Source organism: Zonotrichia leucophrys, chromosome 11 (assembly GCF_028769735.1).
Source record: "Zonotrichia leucophrys gambelii isolate GWCS_2022_RI chromosome 11, RI_Zleu_2.0, whole genome shotgun sequence".
In the NCBI taxonomy this organism is placed as follows: domain Eukaryota; kingdom Metazoa; phylum Chordata; class Aves; order Passeriformes; family Passerellidae; genus Zonotrichia; species Zonotrichia leucophrys.
Genome location: NC_088181.1, coordinates 18,434,645 through 18,452,933, shown reverse-complemented (window position 1 = coordinate 18,452,933; position 18,289 = coordinate 18,434,645). Strand labels below are relative to the sequence as shown.

The following is an 18,289-nucleotide window of genomic DNA, read 5'->3' as shown; positions in this document are numbered from 1 at the left end:
TAAGGGTCCAGACTCTATTACCTCTCTGCAGGTAGTCACTGTGAACTTTGCAATGTCGCTTTCTTGTCAGTGAACCAGGTCTCTGCATCGTCCGGAGGAGTGTCCTTTAAGTCTGGGCGGCTGGAGTACGTAGCTTCAGTGGTCTCAGTGGTCTCCAGGCAATCATGGTATACTGCTTCTCCTTGATTCCACTGAGAAAAGAAGCTGGGTTGACAATATTAGTCACCACTATCTCTCCATCATCTTGCTCTACCATGATGGCCTGGTATTTCAGAAACCTCTCTGGTGAGAAGCCAGTGGCCACCCTATACTTCCAGTACTGCGGACACTGTGTGGGACACTAGCACAGTCATTTTTGTCCCAGGGTAAACTTGTGTGCCTCTTGAATGTTCAGCACAACTGCTGCTACAGCTCTGAGGCAACCTGGCCATCCTTTGGCTGTTGCATCTAGTTGCTTAGAGAAGTAAGCAACTGCCCTCCGGTATGGACCCAAGTCCTGAGCCAATATTCCCAGGGCAATTCCTTGCGTGGAAAAATAGAAAGAATGCTTTACTTACATCTGGAAGTTTCAAAGCTGGAGCCGACATGAGGGGGACTCTCTAGCTGGTGAAAGGCCCGTGTGGCGTCTCTTGTCCACTGGAGATCTCAGTTCCCATTGGCAATAAGAGCATAGAGGGGTCTGGCGAACAGTCCATAATTATAAACCCACAGCTGGCACTACTCTGCCATGCCTAAGAAGGTTTGGAGTTCTTTCATTGTCTGGGATTCAGGGTTTGGCATAGGGCTTCCCTGCCTTAAAGTCTGCTGCTCAGCACTCACTTCTTACCCCAGGTAGATTACCTTCTGTTTCACTACCTGTGCCTTTTTCTTTGAGACTCTGCCTCCTTGGAGTCCTAGAAATTCAAAAGGCTTACCGTCCAGGCTTCTCTCGCTTCCCTCATCTGAGTGGCTACTAGAAGATCATCTATGTACTGCAACAGACTCCTTTCCTCTTGTGGAGCTTCCCGGGACTCTGAGTCTTTGCAAGCTGTTCTCCAATCGGAGTGGGGAATTTTGAAGCCTTCAGGCACATGGACTATGTGAGCTTGTGTTTGAATGCAAAAATGTTCTGGCTGGCTTCGTGGATAGGGAGGCAAAAGAAGGCATCTCTTAGGCCTAAAACAGTGAACCAGGTTAGCTCAGGTGTTAAACAAGTTAGTAAGGTCTATGGATTTGCTACCACAGGGTACAAATTCTGTGTTATCTTATTGACAGCCCTTAATCCAGTAATCCAGTACTATCAGTTATTGGACTGATTCCTTCCTTACCTTCCTTTTGAGGGTACTACTCAGTTCTCACTGGTTGTGTTCTTTCATTAAGCTTGATGGGGGAGCATCTTTCACTCTCCCTGGTGCAGGAGAGGCCCATACCCTTGAAAACACTTATTTACTTATTCTAATACCTCCTTACTAATGTCTTTCTTAATTTCAGTGTCTGTTAATATTAAGCCTAACATCTTTATATTATTTGCCTCCAGAGTAACCTTTTTCATTTGAGAATGTTTAGCAAATTGAGCAAATTGTACAAAAGCTTTTAGGTACACATAGTACACATGTTACTTTAAAGGTTTGCAAAAGTGTGCCTTCTCAGACTGGCCAGTTGTTCATTCCCCACACTACAACATAAACATTCTCCACAGGTACTAAAGCTTTATTTAAAAATGAACATATGACCCTTGTGCCGACAAAAATTCTTCCCTTTTGGGAAGGTCACCTTTACCCCTCCTCCCTTACCTTGGGAGGAAGACTTTACAAATCATATGTACTCATTTTGCGAACTGTGATTGCTTCGCATTTCAGCGTGATAATCCTTGCCTGATTTCATACGTTGCTATCTTATGTTGCATGCTGAACAACATGTTTGATTTGCTTTCTCTTTGCCTTGTTTTCCTTTTCAAGGGCCAAAACCAGAGAGCGGTCTGATCTCACAGTCTCTTTGTCATTCTGGGTGATTTCTTAAAACAAAAGACATTTCAGCATACAAAACTATCCCATTTATCTTCCTATTATAAAACAGTACTAACAGCAATGAAGCACTATAAATCTTTTTATTTTCTGAGCTGCTCTTACTGGCAACCTTCTCCCAGTGAGCCCCTCCCAAAAGGGGCTAATTTAGGAACCTGTTTGCTCTGGTCAGTTCTCATTATTTATTTCTCCTTGCCCTATCTCGCTTCCATTCAAACCTTTTTACAGACCTTCACAGTAGTTTCTCAGTTTTCCTCCTATACACACAGCTCCAGGTGGCAGGTATCAGATGTGATTCTCACACACAAGCTCTAAGACCTTAGGTTCTGAATCCGCTTGACCAGAAACCTTTAATTTACACTCGGGGCGTGTACCCTGACACTTATTGGAACAGCAAAACAGCAATACCAGTGTTTCTCATAAACACTGCACTGCAATAATACCTGCACATCCAGCTTTTGCCCACAGGCCATTCCCGTGTTCCCTGGGGAGACAGGGCAGCCAGAGCTGTCCCTGTGCCCAGGGCACAGCCACTGTCACCTCACACAGCCTGCTAGCCTCTTGATGTACCAAAGGCTCCCCGAAATTGCTCACAAAGGCAGGCTATTCTGTTTGTTACAGAGAACTTTAAATCCCTACAGCAGATTGTTTCCAGTAAAGACTTACTGCAGTACCAACTGAAGTCTCATAAATCTCATAAGTCTCATTAACTAATTCATCTCATTCACCTCTTCTATATAAACTCTGTTTTACAAAATATCAGTCTTTTCTAGTTCTCTTCTTGCACAATCTAATTAAGCACTGTGTCTACTTACACTTGTTTTGCTGCTTTGAAAAAAGGCTGTGCTAGTCACAGCTGAAACTCTGATATGCCTGCAGACAGACACACACACTCACTCCCCCCCTCCCCCTTATCTCAAATTCACTAGAGCCAAGGCTTGAATTACTATGAGGGGGAGAATTCTTGGAATTCTTTTAACTCGCTTTATCGAAGTTAAACATAAATCACCGTACTATAGTTTTCCTATGTAAAATGCTACTCTTGTTGCAACAAAATCTTAAAATCTCCACAAACACCACTATACAATCTGAGAATCAAATTACCACAATGCAGCGGAAGAAAATCACCACACAAAATCACTGGGAAAGGGCATATTTCTCAAAGTGCTCACTTTTCTCAACACAACACAGCATACCATAATTCAGCATTTACTCATATCAATTTTTCCTGGACACAATCAAAATAACAGCGCACAGTCTAGAGATCAAGTCCAAACATCCAAGGCAAAGGAACTCTCTGAGCTCATACTCACGGTTAAAATGTACCAAATCTACACAAATCACTACATTCAAACACGATAAATACCGTCACTGACATTCCTCCACTCGCTTCTCCGCGGGGCACTTCTCTCCCTGCCCCCGCAGCCTGCTGCAGCCGGCGCCTCTGGCTTCACTCGGCTGCTTCAAACACGGGGAGTACTGACCCCCCCCGCACTGTAGGACACTGTAAATTTACTCTCTTTTATACACCATACACTTATCACCTGCATGATCACAAACACAGTGCACTGAACACACACATTAACCATACAGCAACATAGTGTCCGGACATCACACACACGAACAAAACACACACGGGCTCACCAGTTCTGCTCTATCAGAACTATGAATCCCCAATACACACATACACGGGTTCACCCGGCTTACCCCTAAAGCCGCTAGCGGTCTGCTCCATCAGAACGATGAACTCCGTCTCTAATACAGCTGCTCTGTCAGCTGAACCCATGAACCCAGACGTCTCTGGGTGGTTTACTCCCTTTCTCTCCTTCCTCCCCCCCTGGAGCCCCATAGTACATACCGTATTCTCCTCCGCAGGCCAGCGGGTCGTTGTCTGTCCTCGCAGGTGGCAAGTTGAGACAAGCGGAGCCCCACCAGGAAAAAATCCTGGGGCGCGCCATGGAGGTCCGTCTATCCCCCCTGCCCCCGCGGGGACAGAGAACTCCTGGCTGGCTCGCCAAAATGTTTTGCGGAGAAAAGAAGAAACCTCACAACTTTATAAAAGTTGTAAAGCCCTTTTATTACGACGCGCCGGACGCAAGCCTTCCCAAAAGGGCATGCGTGCCCTCGGAGACTTCGAGTCCTCTTTTTATCCCCCTTCCAAATGCATATGCATACAGTTTCAAAATAAGTTCATACATATTCATTCCGCGTGACATTTAGCACTAATTCTTCTTTATCGGAGGAATTCCTAGGTTGGGGGCAGATTGACGTTGTGGTTTTTCTGTTTTTCTTTCTCTGTCTCCTTGCTGTCTCTGGAACGCAGCCTCTCCTTCAGCTTTAGCTCCACAGACCCTTCACCTCTCCCAGACACTTCACCTAGTTCAGGATGGATCCTTACTCTGTCTCACTGCAGAGCTCATTCATGTGACAAGCATGAGGGGGGGATCTGGGTCCCTGCCTGCTCCTCTCTGCCCAGGGACTTTATTCAGTTATTTTGGGAGATCTGGGTTATGCTGAGTGTGCATCTCTGTCCAAGCACTCTGGGCTGCTACTCTGCAAACAAATGCTGCTGTTCCCAAGACGCTGGTGGGGCCCAGCAGGGTGGGCAGCTGCTGGCAAAGGCCACTCGGTCCCATGGCCAGCACTGCCTCTGGCTGTGGCTGTCTGCCCTGCCTGGGGTAGAGGCAGAGAGAATCAGAGAATCATGGAGTGCTTTAGGTTGGAAGAGACCTTAAAGCTCATCTCATTCCCCTCCATGACATGGGCAGGGCCGCTTTTTCACTAGACCAGGCTGCTACAAGCCCCATCAGCCTGGCTTTGAACACTTCCAAGAAATGGCAGGGTGATCAGTGTCACCCACATTGCTACTGCTAGCTGCCACCTTCCTGCTGCAGGTGGGTGTACGGGGATGAGCACAGCTGTGCAGTGCCCACCCTGACTCCCACAGAGGCCTTGAGATGAGCCATGGCTGCAGAGACACTTCCTCCAGCATCACTCAAACCACCCTGCCAGCAGCTGTGCTGACAGGCCCAGGAAGGGCTCTCTGTTAGCCTGATTAAATCAAAACCTGATTAAATCAGTCAAAACCTCAGGAGAGATTTTAAATAAATTCACCAGGCTTTGGGTCAGCAAAATGTAAATTCGGTAAAGATGCAGCTCATAGGAATCTGCAAGAAGTGGCTGTTTCTTTACCTCATGGAGCTCAAGGAGAGTGGAGGACATCAGGTGCTCAGTCTCTGATGGAGGTCTAAGAACTTCTCAAATACTACCAAGTATGTTTGGAAGCTTCAATGTGTTCAGTAGAGGCTGGAGTGACATCTTTTCTACATGCTGTAAAAAAACCCCCAGTTCTACTTCCTAACATGCTGGGACTTTTCTGAAATATCTAGCAGCCCTACAAAGGGTTTTCAGAACAGGCTTGGGTTCTTAAATATTATTTTCTGATGGCGAAATTGAAATTTGCTAGTCTGAATTTAAAGCCATTGTCCTGATGAATATAAAAGTAAGATGAAATGGAGGTAAAAATAAAAACACCCATGGATATTTGAGTTTAGTTATGTAGCACTCTGATTTCACTTTCTTTCCTCTCCCTTCCCCAAGAACCATTTCCATCAGCCAGCCTGGGGTTTGGGAGCCTGGCAGTAACACAGGGGCACAGTGTGTGCTGCAGTCTGCTGAGAAGTAACATGCTCAACATCCCAATTTTCAGGAAATATCCCAGATCTTAATTGCCCTGCAGTTAGTGTGGCTGAGGAAATAGGTTCTGAATTTGTCTGGCTCCAGCAGAAATGTTATTCAGGTTAACTCAGTAGAGACAGGGTATTTGATAGGAGACATTTCCCTCTTCAGGACTGGAGTTAAAATGATGCTGGAATGGTTAAACAGCAGCCACAAAGCAGGTCTAACATTTCAGATCATGCTGTTGTGACTCTTTAGGGCTCTTGCCTGTACCTGGGAGCACAGGGCAGAGTGAGGAGGGGACAGACAGAACCACAGAGCCTGGTGCACCCCATGGAAGCCCCCAAGCACCTGGCCTGTCCCTGCTCTTTGGAAGGGGCACAAGGGGCTCTGTGCCACCCCAGAGTGAGCAGCCCCAGCATGTGCAGTGATGCAGCTCTGCCCTGGCAGCGCTCATCTCACCCAGGGCTGCGGGCTGAGCTCCAGGGACTGCAGCCGGGGCAGCACAGCGATGTCTGCTGCAGCTGCATCACCTCCGTGCCTCATTTCACCGCTGAAACAGCAGCAGCACCTCCTCTGTCCCCGGGCTTTCTAGCCTGCCTCTCACAGGCAGGTGAGAGCGGGATGAGCCCTGGCTGCCCTGCACTTCTGGTGACTGCACCTCTGGGTGGTTTTAAGTGCCATACTCTTGAGTGTCTGACCTGGCAGGGTCAGCAAGTGTGTGGGCTGAGGAACAAAACACCAGACAATCGTTTTCTTCTCACTTTCCTTGCCTATGTTATGCTGAAGTAATGTACTGTAGCATTTTTTTCCCAGGAATTTCATGAATATTTCTTTTTTTCGTCCAGCTACGACGAATGTGTGGGGCCAGGAGCAACACAGATATATATTCCCACAGATGATCCCCCTCCATATTCCCTGACGGACCCTTGCCAAAGAATTGAAACACCTGGAAACATCTGTAGCAGGCAGGAGGAGGGGGCAGCCCGTGCCGCAGGGAGGCTGCGGGAACCCGGCCCGGCCCTGGCCGTCATCTCCCGGTGCGGGGAGCGGGACAGCGGCGTGTGAGCACAGCGTGTGGGCACAGCGTGTGGGCACAGCGTGTGGGCACAGCGTGTGTCCGAGGGGACACCGAACACCCTCCCCTGACACCGAACACCCCGCTGCCCATCGGGCCCCAGCACCGCAGTGACAGCGCCGCTTTCCTGCGCTTCTTCTGAAGAACTCAGACCAACAGAAGAATAAAGCCTCTGCAAGTTTTACGGATTTTATATATTTACGGATTTTATATATATAAGATATATATATATCTTTAAACAGGGATGTAATGGCACCCTGTGAATCCCAATGGGATTTTTTTTTACAGTGAATTTTGCAAGTTTACGTAAATTTCCCCGTTTGTGCTTCAAAGTGTTTCATGGCATCACACAGTATAAAAGAGCAGCCGAGACAAGCAGTGCATCTGACCTTTCTGAAGCATTGCAGAACCCATTGAAATTAGCCACTCATAACGAAGATAAATGTTATCCAGTCAGGCCTACTTGTTGATTTTATGATACCTTGCATGTTTTAGAACAGATGGAAAAAGAAGAGCCTTTTGTTGTCATTGCAGGTGTCACTAGTACAGCTCATTCGGTGTATTGACAACAAAGCATTTTTAAATAACTCAATAACTCTTTGTCTGTGTGTTTCAGTAGGCAAAGCACTGGCTAAAAAAAAAAGATTTTTATCAGTACCACTAGAAACAAAAGAAAAAAAATATTTTAATATTCACATTATTCCTTTGGTACCAGGCTTTCCAGGCCATTGCAAACCTGTTGCAAGTTCTCCTCAAAAGCCACCGTGCACCACGGGTGGAGGAGGGTGGCGCTGGGTCCCCAGGTGCAGCACAGCTGGGCAGGCGGGAGCTGCGCGTCCTCCCCGGCCTCGCTGCAGCCAGGGGCAGGCACAGCGACCCCGGAGGGTGCTGCAGGCCGGCTCCGCACACGGCTGCATTTCCAAGCACGGTCCCGGCTCTTTTCCCGTCAGGAGCACTCTGTGAGTGTTCCTGGGTGAGCACTGGCAGCGGTGTGAGCGCCGTGCAAACAGAGACGCCGGGCTGGGCTCAGTAACAGAGCCTCAGGAGCCTCGGAGCGTTCCCAGCTTTAGAGAAGGGACCAGGAAAAGGAGCCCAACGAGTGAGGCCAGGACACTGGGCTGGCAGTGCGTGGGTCCCCGGCGGTGTGCCAGGGCAGTGGGAGCTCAGCTCAGGCACAGCGGGGCCGGGCCACAGCGGGGCCGGGCCACAGCGGGGCCGGGCCACAGCGGGGCCGGGCCACAGCGGGGCCGGGCCACAGCGGGGCCGGGCCACAGCGGGGCCGGGCCACAGCGGGGCCGGGCCACAGCGGGGCCGGGCCACAGCGGGGCCGGGCCACAGCGGGGCCGGGCCACAGCGGGGCCGGGCCACAGCGGGGCCGGGCCACAGCGGGGCCGGGGCAGTGGGAGCTCAGCTCAGGCACAGCAGGGCCGGGGCGCAGCAGTGCCGGGGCACAGCAAGACCTCGTCCCCAGGGCCAGCCGGGGCTGCACTCGCCGGAGCCTCCCCTGCACCAGCCCGGCCAGAGGGGACCGAATGTGGCACCGAGGGCCTCCCAGAACGGGCACTGGCTCTGGGGCGGGCAGGGCAGCAGGCACCCAGCCCCTCATGGGCACCCCTTGCCGCTTTGCCCCTCCCGGAGCCGCTGGCCGAGCCCCAGGCGCCCGCTGGGCCCAGCTCCCGGGGCTGGGGCTGGGTTTGAGGGACAGCGCATCCCCCAGCCTCGGTCTGCTCATCCTGAGCTGGGCACGATCCAGGGGTGGGACAGGAGCATCTGCTTCCCCCATTCCTTTGTGTGGAAAGCAAAAAAAATGCTGCAAGATTCTCACTAGGGGCCCGACCCGACATCCCACAGCAGGAGGCCAAGGACAGGTTTCTGTCTATCGCCTGAAATGAAACAGAGTTGGGATCTTGTTGTTCACTTCTGCCTGGAAAGTCCTTTTCCTCATCTGAAATAGTCCCATTCCTCTTCTAAAATAGTCCCATTCCTCTTCTAAAATAGTCCCATTCCGTGTCTGAAAGCTTCTGTGTGTCTGGCCTAGGACACACAACCCACATGAGAGCAAGGAGAGCTCAACCCTGTGCTTTCCTTGGGACTTTTCCCCTGGAAAACTTCTTTGCTGTGTTGTTTTGAAATGTGTTACTGCGGGGAACGCACTCTGCATTTTGAAGTAATTTTTAAGTTCTGTGTCTAATGGCAAACCCCAGGGTGAGTCTGGGTGCTGGCAGCAAGCAGAACTGGCTGCCAGCACATCAACAGCAGGGATGGAGCTCCAGCCAGCCCTTGGAGCACCCACAAGCCTGGGCTCCATCTGGGACCAGGGACAGGAGCCAAGGAGCTGTGGCAGGGGAGCAGAGTTATCACAGGCTCATCTCCAGGAAATTTCTTAGAGGCATTTTCACTAACATACAAAAAAAAAAAAAGTTTTTTACACAGAGAAAATGGACTTCATTTTCTATCCCCACTAAAGGATATGTAAAGCTCAGTACAGTAAATATATAATGGTGTTTAAAAGGAAGCAGCATCCAAATTATTAAAATTGCACTTGGATTTTCTGTAAATACTAAATAATTTTCAACTGTAATCATCATTTCTACACTCCAAAGATTGACACAATTATAATGAATACTTAGATGGGAAGTAATTATATGGTTCTTACTGCTATATAAATTATACCATTACTGAGTCATATGCACATGATGAGATATAAGGTAAGCATGCATTTTTCGCTAAGTAGATGACAGTAAATATGTATGTGGCTAAAATGAGACAATTCTTTTGCAGTTCAGCAAGATTTTCAATATTCTCATATTCTCAATACCATACCCAAAAGAACAAAAAATTCACCATTTTGCACTGCAGAACTGCTGGCACGCATTGCTAGAAGGTAAGGCTCTATTTCACATTTGTGTTTTTAACAGGGAGAGCTGCTCCTCTCCATAAAGTTTTCATTTCAACAGCGATGGCATGCACAGCACCCTGCAATAGGAGAAACAACCCTCTGCCCCAGCTCAGAGGGGCAGAGATGCACAGAAGTGCCTCAGTCAGGTTTATTGGCAGGGCAGTCAGCAGAGAGGGAAGCACAGGGGGCTCTGTGCAGAATGGGATTGCAGAATGGGATTGGCTTCCATCTGCCTTTTGTTTTCTAGTCACTCCTAGTTTGGAAATTTTTAAGTGAATTGTTTTTATACTTGGGTGCTTTGTGAAACCCACCTTAGCCTTTTTGATCAAGGAGGAGAGTTTGGATGCAGTTGGGTCCAGAAGTGCCCTGCAGAGGAACCAGGCTCTGCTGGGACTTCTCTGTGTGGATCCACCTCTGCCTTCTCTGGTGGCATATGGGAGCCTTCCTTGGCCACCACTCAGGCTGTTTAGCCGTCACCACTGACCTTTGGGGATGGTGGGTGTGCTGTGACACCCAGCTGCCCTTTTTCAGCAGAAATAGGGGTGTCCTGTTCAGCTCATGCATGGGGACTTACTTCCCCTCAGTATTTCTGCATTTAATGTCTTTGGTGTGCAGCTCCAGCTCTAGGTGGCCTGGGGCTTCCTGGGATTTTGCAGTGCTGGGGTTGCACTCCAGCAACCCAGATGCTTTGGGAGCTCTGCCTGTGCAGATAAGTCCTGGCTGCTGTCACAGACACTGCCTGTCCTTTCCAGCTTAGGTCAGGGTGTCACCTCTTAAATTTGTCACTTAAAAATGTGCGCTGACTGCTGACTGGGCTCTTAAAGGCCAGCTGCAATCCGAGCGTGTGCTTTGGAGTGGCCCACTGTGCTGGTGATCCTGGGCTGCTCTCACCTCATGGATCAACTTTGCTCATGATGGTGGGGGCACTGGTGCTATGCCAGCCTTGCAAACAGAGCTTGAGCCGCGCAGTTGTGTGCCAGGAGCAGAGATTGTGCTTTCAGCTGAGGCAATGCTTTGGCCTTTGCAGATCTTTGATCCCCAGCTGAGTCATCGCCGACTTGATTCAAGATGCCCCCCAAGATCGGAGGCCCTGCAGGATACACTCCTCCTGAAGGAGGATGGGGATGGGCTGTGGTCGTCGGAGCCTTCATTTCCATTGGTTATTCCTATGCCTTCCCCAAATCTATCACAGTGTTCTTCAAAGAAATTGAGGTCATCTTCAATGCCTCCAGCAGCAAAGTGTCCTGGATCTCCTCCATCATGCTGGCTGTTATGTATGCAGGAGGTAAGTGGGGTGGAGGCAGTGGTACTTGTGCTCCTGCATCACAGCACAAGATGCTACTCTCCTGCTGGGACTGGTGATTCCCACCTGGCTGTGGTGACAACAACCAAAATTTTGCTAACACTTTGAATTCTCTCCTTATCTGAAAGAAAACTCCCTTAATGAGTTTTCTTAAAGGAGGCTGCTCAGAAAGTTCCATTTAATGCCCAGAATGCAAAAACCGGGTTAATCTGTCCTCTGCAAAGCTGTAAAATCTTTCTGGGGAATTATGACTTGTGTAATTCTGCCCTTGTCCTTGTTACAGTGAGTTGCAGAAGCTGTGTCTACTCCCAGCATCCTCCTGAAGGCCAGGGAGCTGCTCTGCTACATGTGGCAATGTGGCAGCTCTGCTCTTAGGGGCACTTTCAGATAAGACATTGATTTTTTTTTTTTTTTTTTCCCCAATTCAGGGAATAATGGGTGTATGTAGGCATCTGTCCTCAGTTTCTTGTCAGCACAGTTGTGCTTGGAGTGCACTGAAGCCTCGTGCCACATGTTACTGCTTGCTGGTGCCAAGCAGTGCTGTAGGCAGCTTGTGCTGTTTGAGAATGGTAGTGTGCACTGGAAGTGCAGAGACATGAGCAGAATAAGGCAAACCCACATAAACTAAAACAGCTCCACTCCCTGCCCTGTCCTTCAGAAGCTGCCTTTTGAAGACTTTTTACTCTCTAGCTGGGTACTTCATGCATGTTTTTAGTGGGCGAACAGCATGCAGTGTTCCTGGTCTCCAGACCCTGGGGTCTTGTATGTGCCTGCAAACACAGTCTTGTGCTGGGCTGAAAGAAACACTGTGAGCCTGCTGTTGTGGCCACTTCAGAGGCAAATGGGAGCTTGTCCCTGCTGCCTGTCCCCAGCTGGCAGGTTGCCTGCAGCCTTGTTGGATTTGTGCATCCAAAGGAGCTGACGTCAGCTCCCGGCTGAGCACGAGGCTTTTCCTTTGCAGGGAACAGGCTCTGCTTTGTCCTCGCTCAGCTAGCGAAGCGACCAGCACGTTTCCCTGCTCCAATGTTGTAACAAGCTTGTAAACCATGTAACTGCCTAAATGAGACCCAATCTGGGCCATTCCTCCTCTCCCAATAGCTCAGAGCTGGTTCTTCTGGGGGCACTGTCTGGAGCTGCCTGGCAGCAGGGGTAAGAGCTCCCTCCTCCAGTACTGGAGTAGTAGTTGTCCCCATGTGATGATTCTGTCCCTCCTGCTTTCACTGAGCAGTAGCCATTAAATTCCAGCAGCTGCTGGTCTTGGTCTGCTTGGCCATATGCTGGGGCAGGGATGCTGAAAGTACCCCAGATCTGCCTGGGTGCATTTTTCCCCCAGAAGGTGGTCAAGTACTGAGCAGGCTTCCCAGAACAGTGGCCACAGCCCCAAGGCTGCCAGAGCTCAAGGAGCATTTTGGACAATACTCTCAAGCAGAAGGTGGGATTGTTGGGGTTGTCCTTTGAAGAGCCAGGAGTTGGACTGGATTCTTGAGGATCGCTTCCATCTCAGAACTTTTTATTCATCCCCCAGCTGCTGAAGCACTGGAATTGCTGCTGCCCCATTCATTCCTGCCTGAAACCAGACCCTTTACAGAGTCTGAATTGCACTGGAGCAGTCCCAGTGTGCATCCCATTTTCCCTGTCTCCTAGGACACCTGCCTGCTTGGAGGCTGAAAAAGTAATTCATCCTCTGGAGTAGTAGAATCTCACAGAGCTGGGGCAGCTTCTGTCCTGGGTAGGGCTAGGTGTGAGGAAGCAGCACATTTCCCTCCAGCTGCCCTGTGCAGTCACCATCAGGATGCATGGATGTCATGGTGTCAAATGCTCCTTTGTCAGCCCCATGTTGGGATTAGATTCCATTATTTACGTGTTTTTGGCAGCTTGAGCAATCAAGTTAGATCAGGTAACGTTTAGTCAAAAACACTTCCAGTGAATCTAGAAAACAGGTATGGGTATTGTTTTCCTTTAGAAAAGGGGGGAATGAGGAGAATTGCCCCTAGAGTACCTGGCACTGCCCAGCTGCGTGGCTTCCTGCTGATTGCCCTTTGGAGCCTGCTGTTTTCAGGGGGACTTCCCGGAAGAAAGGCTGTGGCTGCATTTAAACTCTTCAGGGGCATCACATCTGCTGAGTTCGAGGTTCAGGTTTTGCAAAGTGCTGAGTGCTCTGTGCACCTTGTGATGTGGCAGCTCCCAGGTGCTGCTGCTGCCCCCTCTCACAGGACCCAGAGCCATGGCCCATCCCTGGTGGCATTGCACTGGTAGCAGAGAGCAGAATGCTGTGAGGCTGGGAGCAGACTCTGCAGCACCAAGGCTTCTGTAACCTGCTCCAGACTTTGTTTAAACTGGGCAAAAAGTCAAGTACCATCCAAGGACCCATGAATAACATGTTGACAACCTCTCTGTCTGTTAATGGCAGAGCAAGGTCTGTTAATATTCAGTGGATGTTCATTCAGTGTATTTAAATACATTTTAGTGTCTGTAGAGCATGCTTGGCAGTCTCTAATCACTGTTTGCTTTGGATTAAAGTGCCTGATACTGAAGCACTTAAAAGGACAATTGGCCCCTGTCTGCATTAGGGATAGCAGTGAAAACAGAAGCACCCCTTCTCCTGGGGCACTGCTGCTTCTCCCCAAGCCCTGAGGAGCTTCACTTGCACCCAGAGAAGGTGTTTCCTCACAGCTTCATCTGGTCTTGATCAGAAACCTCTGTCAGGGGATGTGCAGTTGCTTTGTGGTTGAGACCCCAGCTGATGGTGAGTGGGTGGCTGCAAGTAGGGCAGAGCCCCCAGTGCAGCATGAGGCAGGTGGCTTCAGCCTGTCCCAAAGCCCTGTCTCTGGGGGCAGGTGGTGGCCGGGCAGCTCCTCTTTCAGCCCACAGAAGGCAACTTGCTGAGAGAAGTCAAAGCTTTCTGTGCTTCCATAATTTTCTCTCTCTTATGGTTGGTTTAGATTAGATATTTAGGAAGAAATTCTTCCATGAGGATGATGAGGCCCTGGCACAGAGAAGCCTAGAAAAGCTGTGTCTTCTCCATCCCTGGAAATGGCCAAGAGTGGGTTGGATTGCAGCAACTTGTTCTAGTAGGAAATGTCCCTGCCCATGGCAAGGAGCTGGAACAAGATGATCTTTAAGGTCCCTTCCAACCCAAACCATTTTGTGATTCTCTTGTCTCCAGCTGCCTCTGAACCTTCTGTCCTTTCCCCTTACCCCAGTTCCCTCCCTGGGAGAAACAATGCTGTGTGAAAGCTGGAATCATCTGGCAGTAAAGATGCAGTGTGCTTGTGTGTGTATTTGGTCTCTCATGCAAAGATAACTCCTCTCTGGTGCCTCTCCTTTGTTTGCCCAGGTCCCATCAGCAGCATCCTGGTGAACAAGTACGGCAGCCGGCCCATCATATTAGTAGGTGGCTGCCTTGCCGGCTGTGGGCTGACCGCAGCCGCCTTCTGCAACTCGGTGGAGGGACTCTACTTCTGTATTGGGGTCATAGGGGGTAAGTCATAGCAGTGAAAGGAGCAACTTCAACCCAGTAATTATTAGTTGATGTCTGAATTTGCATGAGTTCTGGTTCTTGTCACTGCCTGGGTGCCTCTTTAGCTGGCAGCAGGGGCTGACTCCTGCTTATGCCAGCTGGGAAGTGGGTGAGTCAGTTGTTGGAATGGACTGTCTGGGGCACTGGTGGAATCACCATCCCTGGAAGTGTTCAAAAAGCATGTGGATGTCACACTTGGGGCATGGTTTAATGGGGACCTGGCAGTGCTGGCGGGATGGTTGGACTCCATTTTCTTAGAGGCCTTTTCTAACCTAAATGATTCCATGATTCTAAGTTGGAAATGGAGCTGTGAACTCCCCAGAAGTAAAACCCCACTTGTCCTACTAGCCCTTCTGCCAGTGCTGCTGGAAGCATCCAAGACTTGAGCCCCTTTTCTCTCCTGCAGGTCTTGGACTTGCCTTCAACCTGAACCCTGCCTTAACCATGATTGGCAAGTACTTCTTTAGGAGGCGTCCACTGGCCAATGGGCTGGCAATGGCAGGCAGCCCTGTCTTCCTCTCTACCCTGGCACCCCTCAACCAGTTCTTCTTTGGCATATTTGGCTGGCGTGGCAGCTTCCTCATCCTGGGTAGCCTCCTGCTGAACTGCTGCGTGGCTGGATCCCTGATGCGGCCCATAGGTCCCAAGCCAGTTCAGAAGAAAGAGACCAATAAGGAAAAACAGCAGGAGGCTGGGAAAGCGGGGAAAAAGGATGATGGTGACACCAGCACGGACCTCGCTGATGAAAAGGCCAAGAAAGAGAAGGGCTCAGTCTTCCAGACAATCAACAAATTCTTGGACCTGACTCTATTCAAACACAGGGGCTTCCTGCTCTATCTGTCAGGCAATGTAATAATGTTCTTCGGGGTGTTTGCTCCCTTGGTCTTCCTCAGCAATTATGCAAAGAGCAAGAAGATTCCTAGTGACTCGGCAGCCTTCCTGCTCTCCATACTGGCCTTTGTGGACATGTTTGCCAGACCTTCCATGGGACTGGTGGCAAACACCAAGTGGGTCAGACCCCGCATCCAATATTTCTTTGCCATTGCTATTATTTACAATGGTGTTTGCCACATCTTGCTCCCCATGTCCCCCAACTATACCGGCTTCTGCATTTATGCTGGCTTCTTTGGCTATGCCTTTGGCTGGCTGAGCTCGGTTCTCTTTGAGACCCTGATGGACCTGGTGGGAGCTCAGCGGTTCTCTAGTGCTGTTGGCTTGGTGACCATCGTGGAGTGCTGCCCTGTTCTTCTGGGACCCCCTGTGCTAGGTAGGATGTGCTGTGCCTGGAGAACTCACTTGAGGGCATGGTATTAGTGGGGTGGTGCTGGGTTGGTGATTGAACTTTGATCTTAAAGGTCTTTCCCAACCTTAATGATTCTATGGTTCTTTGACTCTGGCTATGCTGCCTGGACTTGCTCAGTGGTGGTGGGTTCCCTTGAGCCATGGGCAGCCCATGGCACTGAGGCAGTAGTCTGTAGACCACTGAGGAATGGCCAAGGAAGTGGGATCTGAACCCGTGGCACAGGGTAGGGGGGAGCAGGGAGTAAAGGAATGTGGGACAGATCCTTGTCTGAATGTGAGGGTGATGGGCTTGGGCTGCTCTTGGGAATATCTCCATGACCTGGAGCTGCTTTGGGGGCTTCTTGCTGAATTGTATACTCTTGTCTTTTAGGGAAACTCCATGACATGTATGGTGACTACAAGTACACATACTGGGCCTGTGGGATTGTCCTGATCATCGCCGGGATCTACCTGTTCATCGGGATGGGCATCAACTATCGCCTGGTGGCCAAGGAGGAGAAAGCAAAGAAGGAAAAGGAGGACGAGACCAACACTGATGAGGCTGGGAAGAAGAAAGAGGAAAAAACTGATGCAGCCTCCTCACCTCGGAAGAATGTGGAGGGTGGTGCCAAAGAGCAGGAGAGCCGCATGTGAGGGACTTAATCCCAGAGTGTCAGGGAAGTGCTGCTGCCCTGGTGTGGCAGCCAGGGCAGAGCTCCGCTGGCGCTGGGGGGCTGTAAGAAGTGTTTAAACCGGGTGTTCATTTTTAAACAGGCTCTGAATTGTCATTCCATCTGTGTTAAAGGTAACAGGACTACACATGCAGTATCCTCGTGTGTCCAGGGGCAGGGGGCTTTTATAGTCTGGCTTTTTAACAGTAACATGAATGTACTAATATGTGCCTTACAGTCTCCATATCTAGCTGAATCTGAACGAGCCTTAGCTCTAAACTGTGCTTTAGCTCTGTATTCTGCTTGGGTTGGAGGGCGGGGGGATATGTGTGTGTTTTGGGGAGTTTTCTTGTTAAAAAGCCATAAAAAGCAGGATACTGGATTTGTTGAAGCACAACGGGCTTCAGGGCCAGCCCTGGATGAATACTGCTTCATACACTTCTTACTGCAGGTCCTTTGCAGGGGAGATGCAGGCATGGGGCAAGGTGCTCCTTAACCCTCATGCCCAGTGCCTCCCGGCTCTTTAGGTGGTCTTTAGGTATGTTTTGAAAACACTTTAGCTATTGTAGTTCTTTAAAATCCCTGTTTTTGTAGCTGTTCTCTCATGGGATATTCAGGTTGAAGGAAGATGTCTGGGGTTCTTGTTGGGCAGTGTCACCCACTCCAGGGCTGTGGCAGCCCTGCTTGCCCAAGCCTTGCCTGGGGACTGTTGGAGTCCCCCCTGCCTCCCCACTCTGCCTCAATAGTGCCTCTTCTCAGCCCAGTGCTGGGTGATGTGAAATGGGCTCAGGTTGTGCTGCTGGCATTCACGCTGCTGTTGGCTGTGCTGGCCCATCCTGCCCATGGGGTGGGCTTCCACCAGAGCATCCCATGCAGCCAGGTGTTTTGGGTGCCTGACCTTGGGCAGAGTGGTGAGGTGAGTGGAGATGGTACATCCCTGAGACTTTTTCTGCTTTTGCTCTTTTATCTGTTAGAGAAACCTCTTTTACTTGCTTCTGTTCAACTGAGATCTTAAGGCAGTGGATGCCCCTAACTTCTCGCATCTAGGACATGTGAGGGGGAGGAAAGAATTTGTACGTATTTATTTTTTATTTTTTAGTGTTGGAAAATATCTCAATGTAAGTGGAGCAGGTTAATGGCTCTCAAGTTCTAGAAATGTTGATCAGAATTCATGTTAAGAGGCTTGAGTTTTTTCAAATAAACTTGTTTTTTTACAATTTACCTATCAAATGTTGAACTTCTGTCTTAGAAATGAGATTTCTGTGTGCCAGATGGCATAGATTTAGGGTCAGTTTTGAGGATAGGGTGAGGGGGGCTGTGGTAGGGCCTGACTCTACACTTGCTGCTCGAGTACCCTGTGGAAGCTGGACACATACTGGGAGGGTGAGATGCCCCCTTCCAGCTGGAAGAGGAGGCTTTGCTCAGCAGTAGGATGGCAACAGCGTAGTGTCCTCATGCACTCTAGTTTTAGAAACCTGTAAAAAGCCTCAAGAACTGCCTTGATTGTGAGGGGGAGGGAGGTGCACTTAAAAGTCTGAATAGTGTGCAGATCCTCTTGCTGTTTCCTTCCAAGCTGAGTGGAACCACACCTGTATGGGCCTGAAACTAAATGAGGGGTTAAATGAAGGTGGTCTTGAGGGAGTTGTTCTGGGGTCTCTGAGTCTGTGGCAGCTTCAAGCCCTGCATTGCAACTGCTCTCCTTGCTCTCCCTTGCTGCAAGGCCCATTTTGCATTTTTTGGTCTAAATATCTCATAAAGCACCCCGAATTGCTGGGGTTTTTTTAAAGACTGTAGATTATTAAGCCAGGGGAGTATTTTGCAAAAGAGGATGTACAGTTACTGAGCTGTGGTATTGC

At 49.7% G+C, this 18,289-nt stretch overlaps 1 protein-coding gene across 2 annotated transcripts; it reads left to right on the top strand.

Annotated features, from left to right (window-relative positions):
- The first annotated feature begins 9,515 nt into the window (after window positions 1–9,515).
- Window positions 9,516–17,435, top strand: LOC135452698 (monocarboxylate transporter 1-like). 2 transcript variants are annotated; one of them, XM_064723054.1, is made up of 5 exons: window positions 9,516–9,643; window positions 10,686–10,943; window positions 14,299–14,442; window positions 14,888–15,748; window positions 16,154–17,435. In XM_064723054.1, the coding sequence occupies exons 2-5, from the start codon at window positions 10,727–10,729 to the stop codon at window positions 16,414–16,416; spliced, it is 1,485 nt and encodes a 494-aa protein (XP_064579124.1). In that variant the 5' UTR covers window positions 9,516–9,643; window positions 10,686–10,726; the 3' UTR covers window positions 16,417–17,435. The 2 variants fall into 2 exon arrangements, with proteins under 2 accessions (XP_064579124.1, XP_064579126.1); XM_064723056.1 differs by lacking the exon at window positions 9,516–9,643 and having other exon boundaries at window positions 10,437–10,943.
- The last annotated feature ends 854 nt before the right edge of the window (window positions 17,436–18,289 follow it).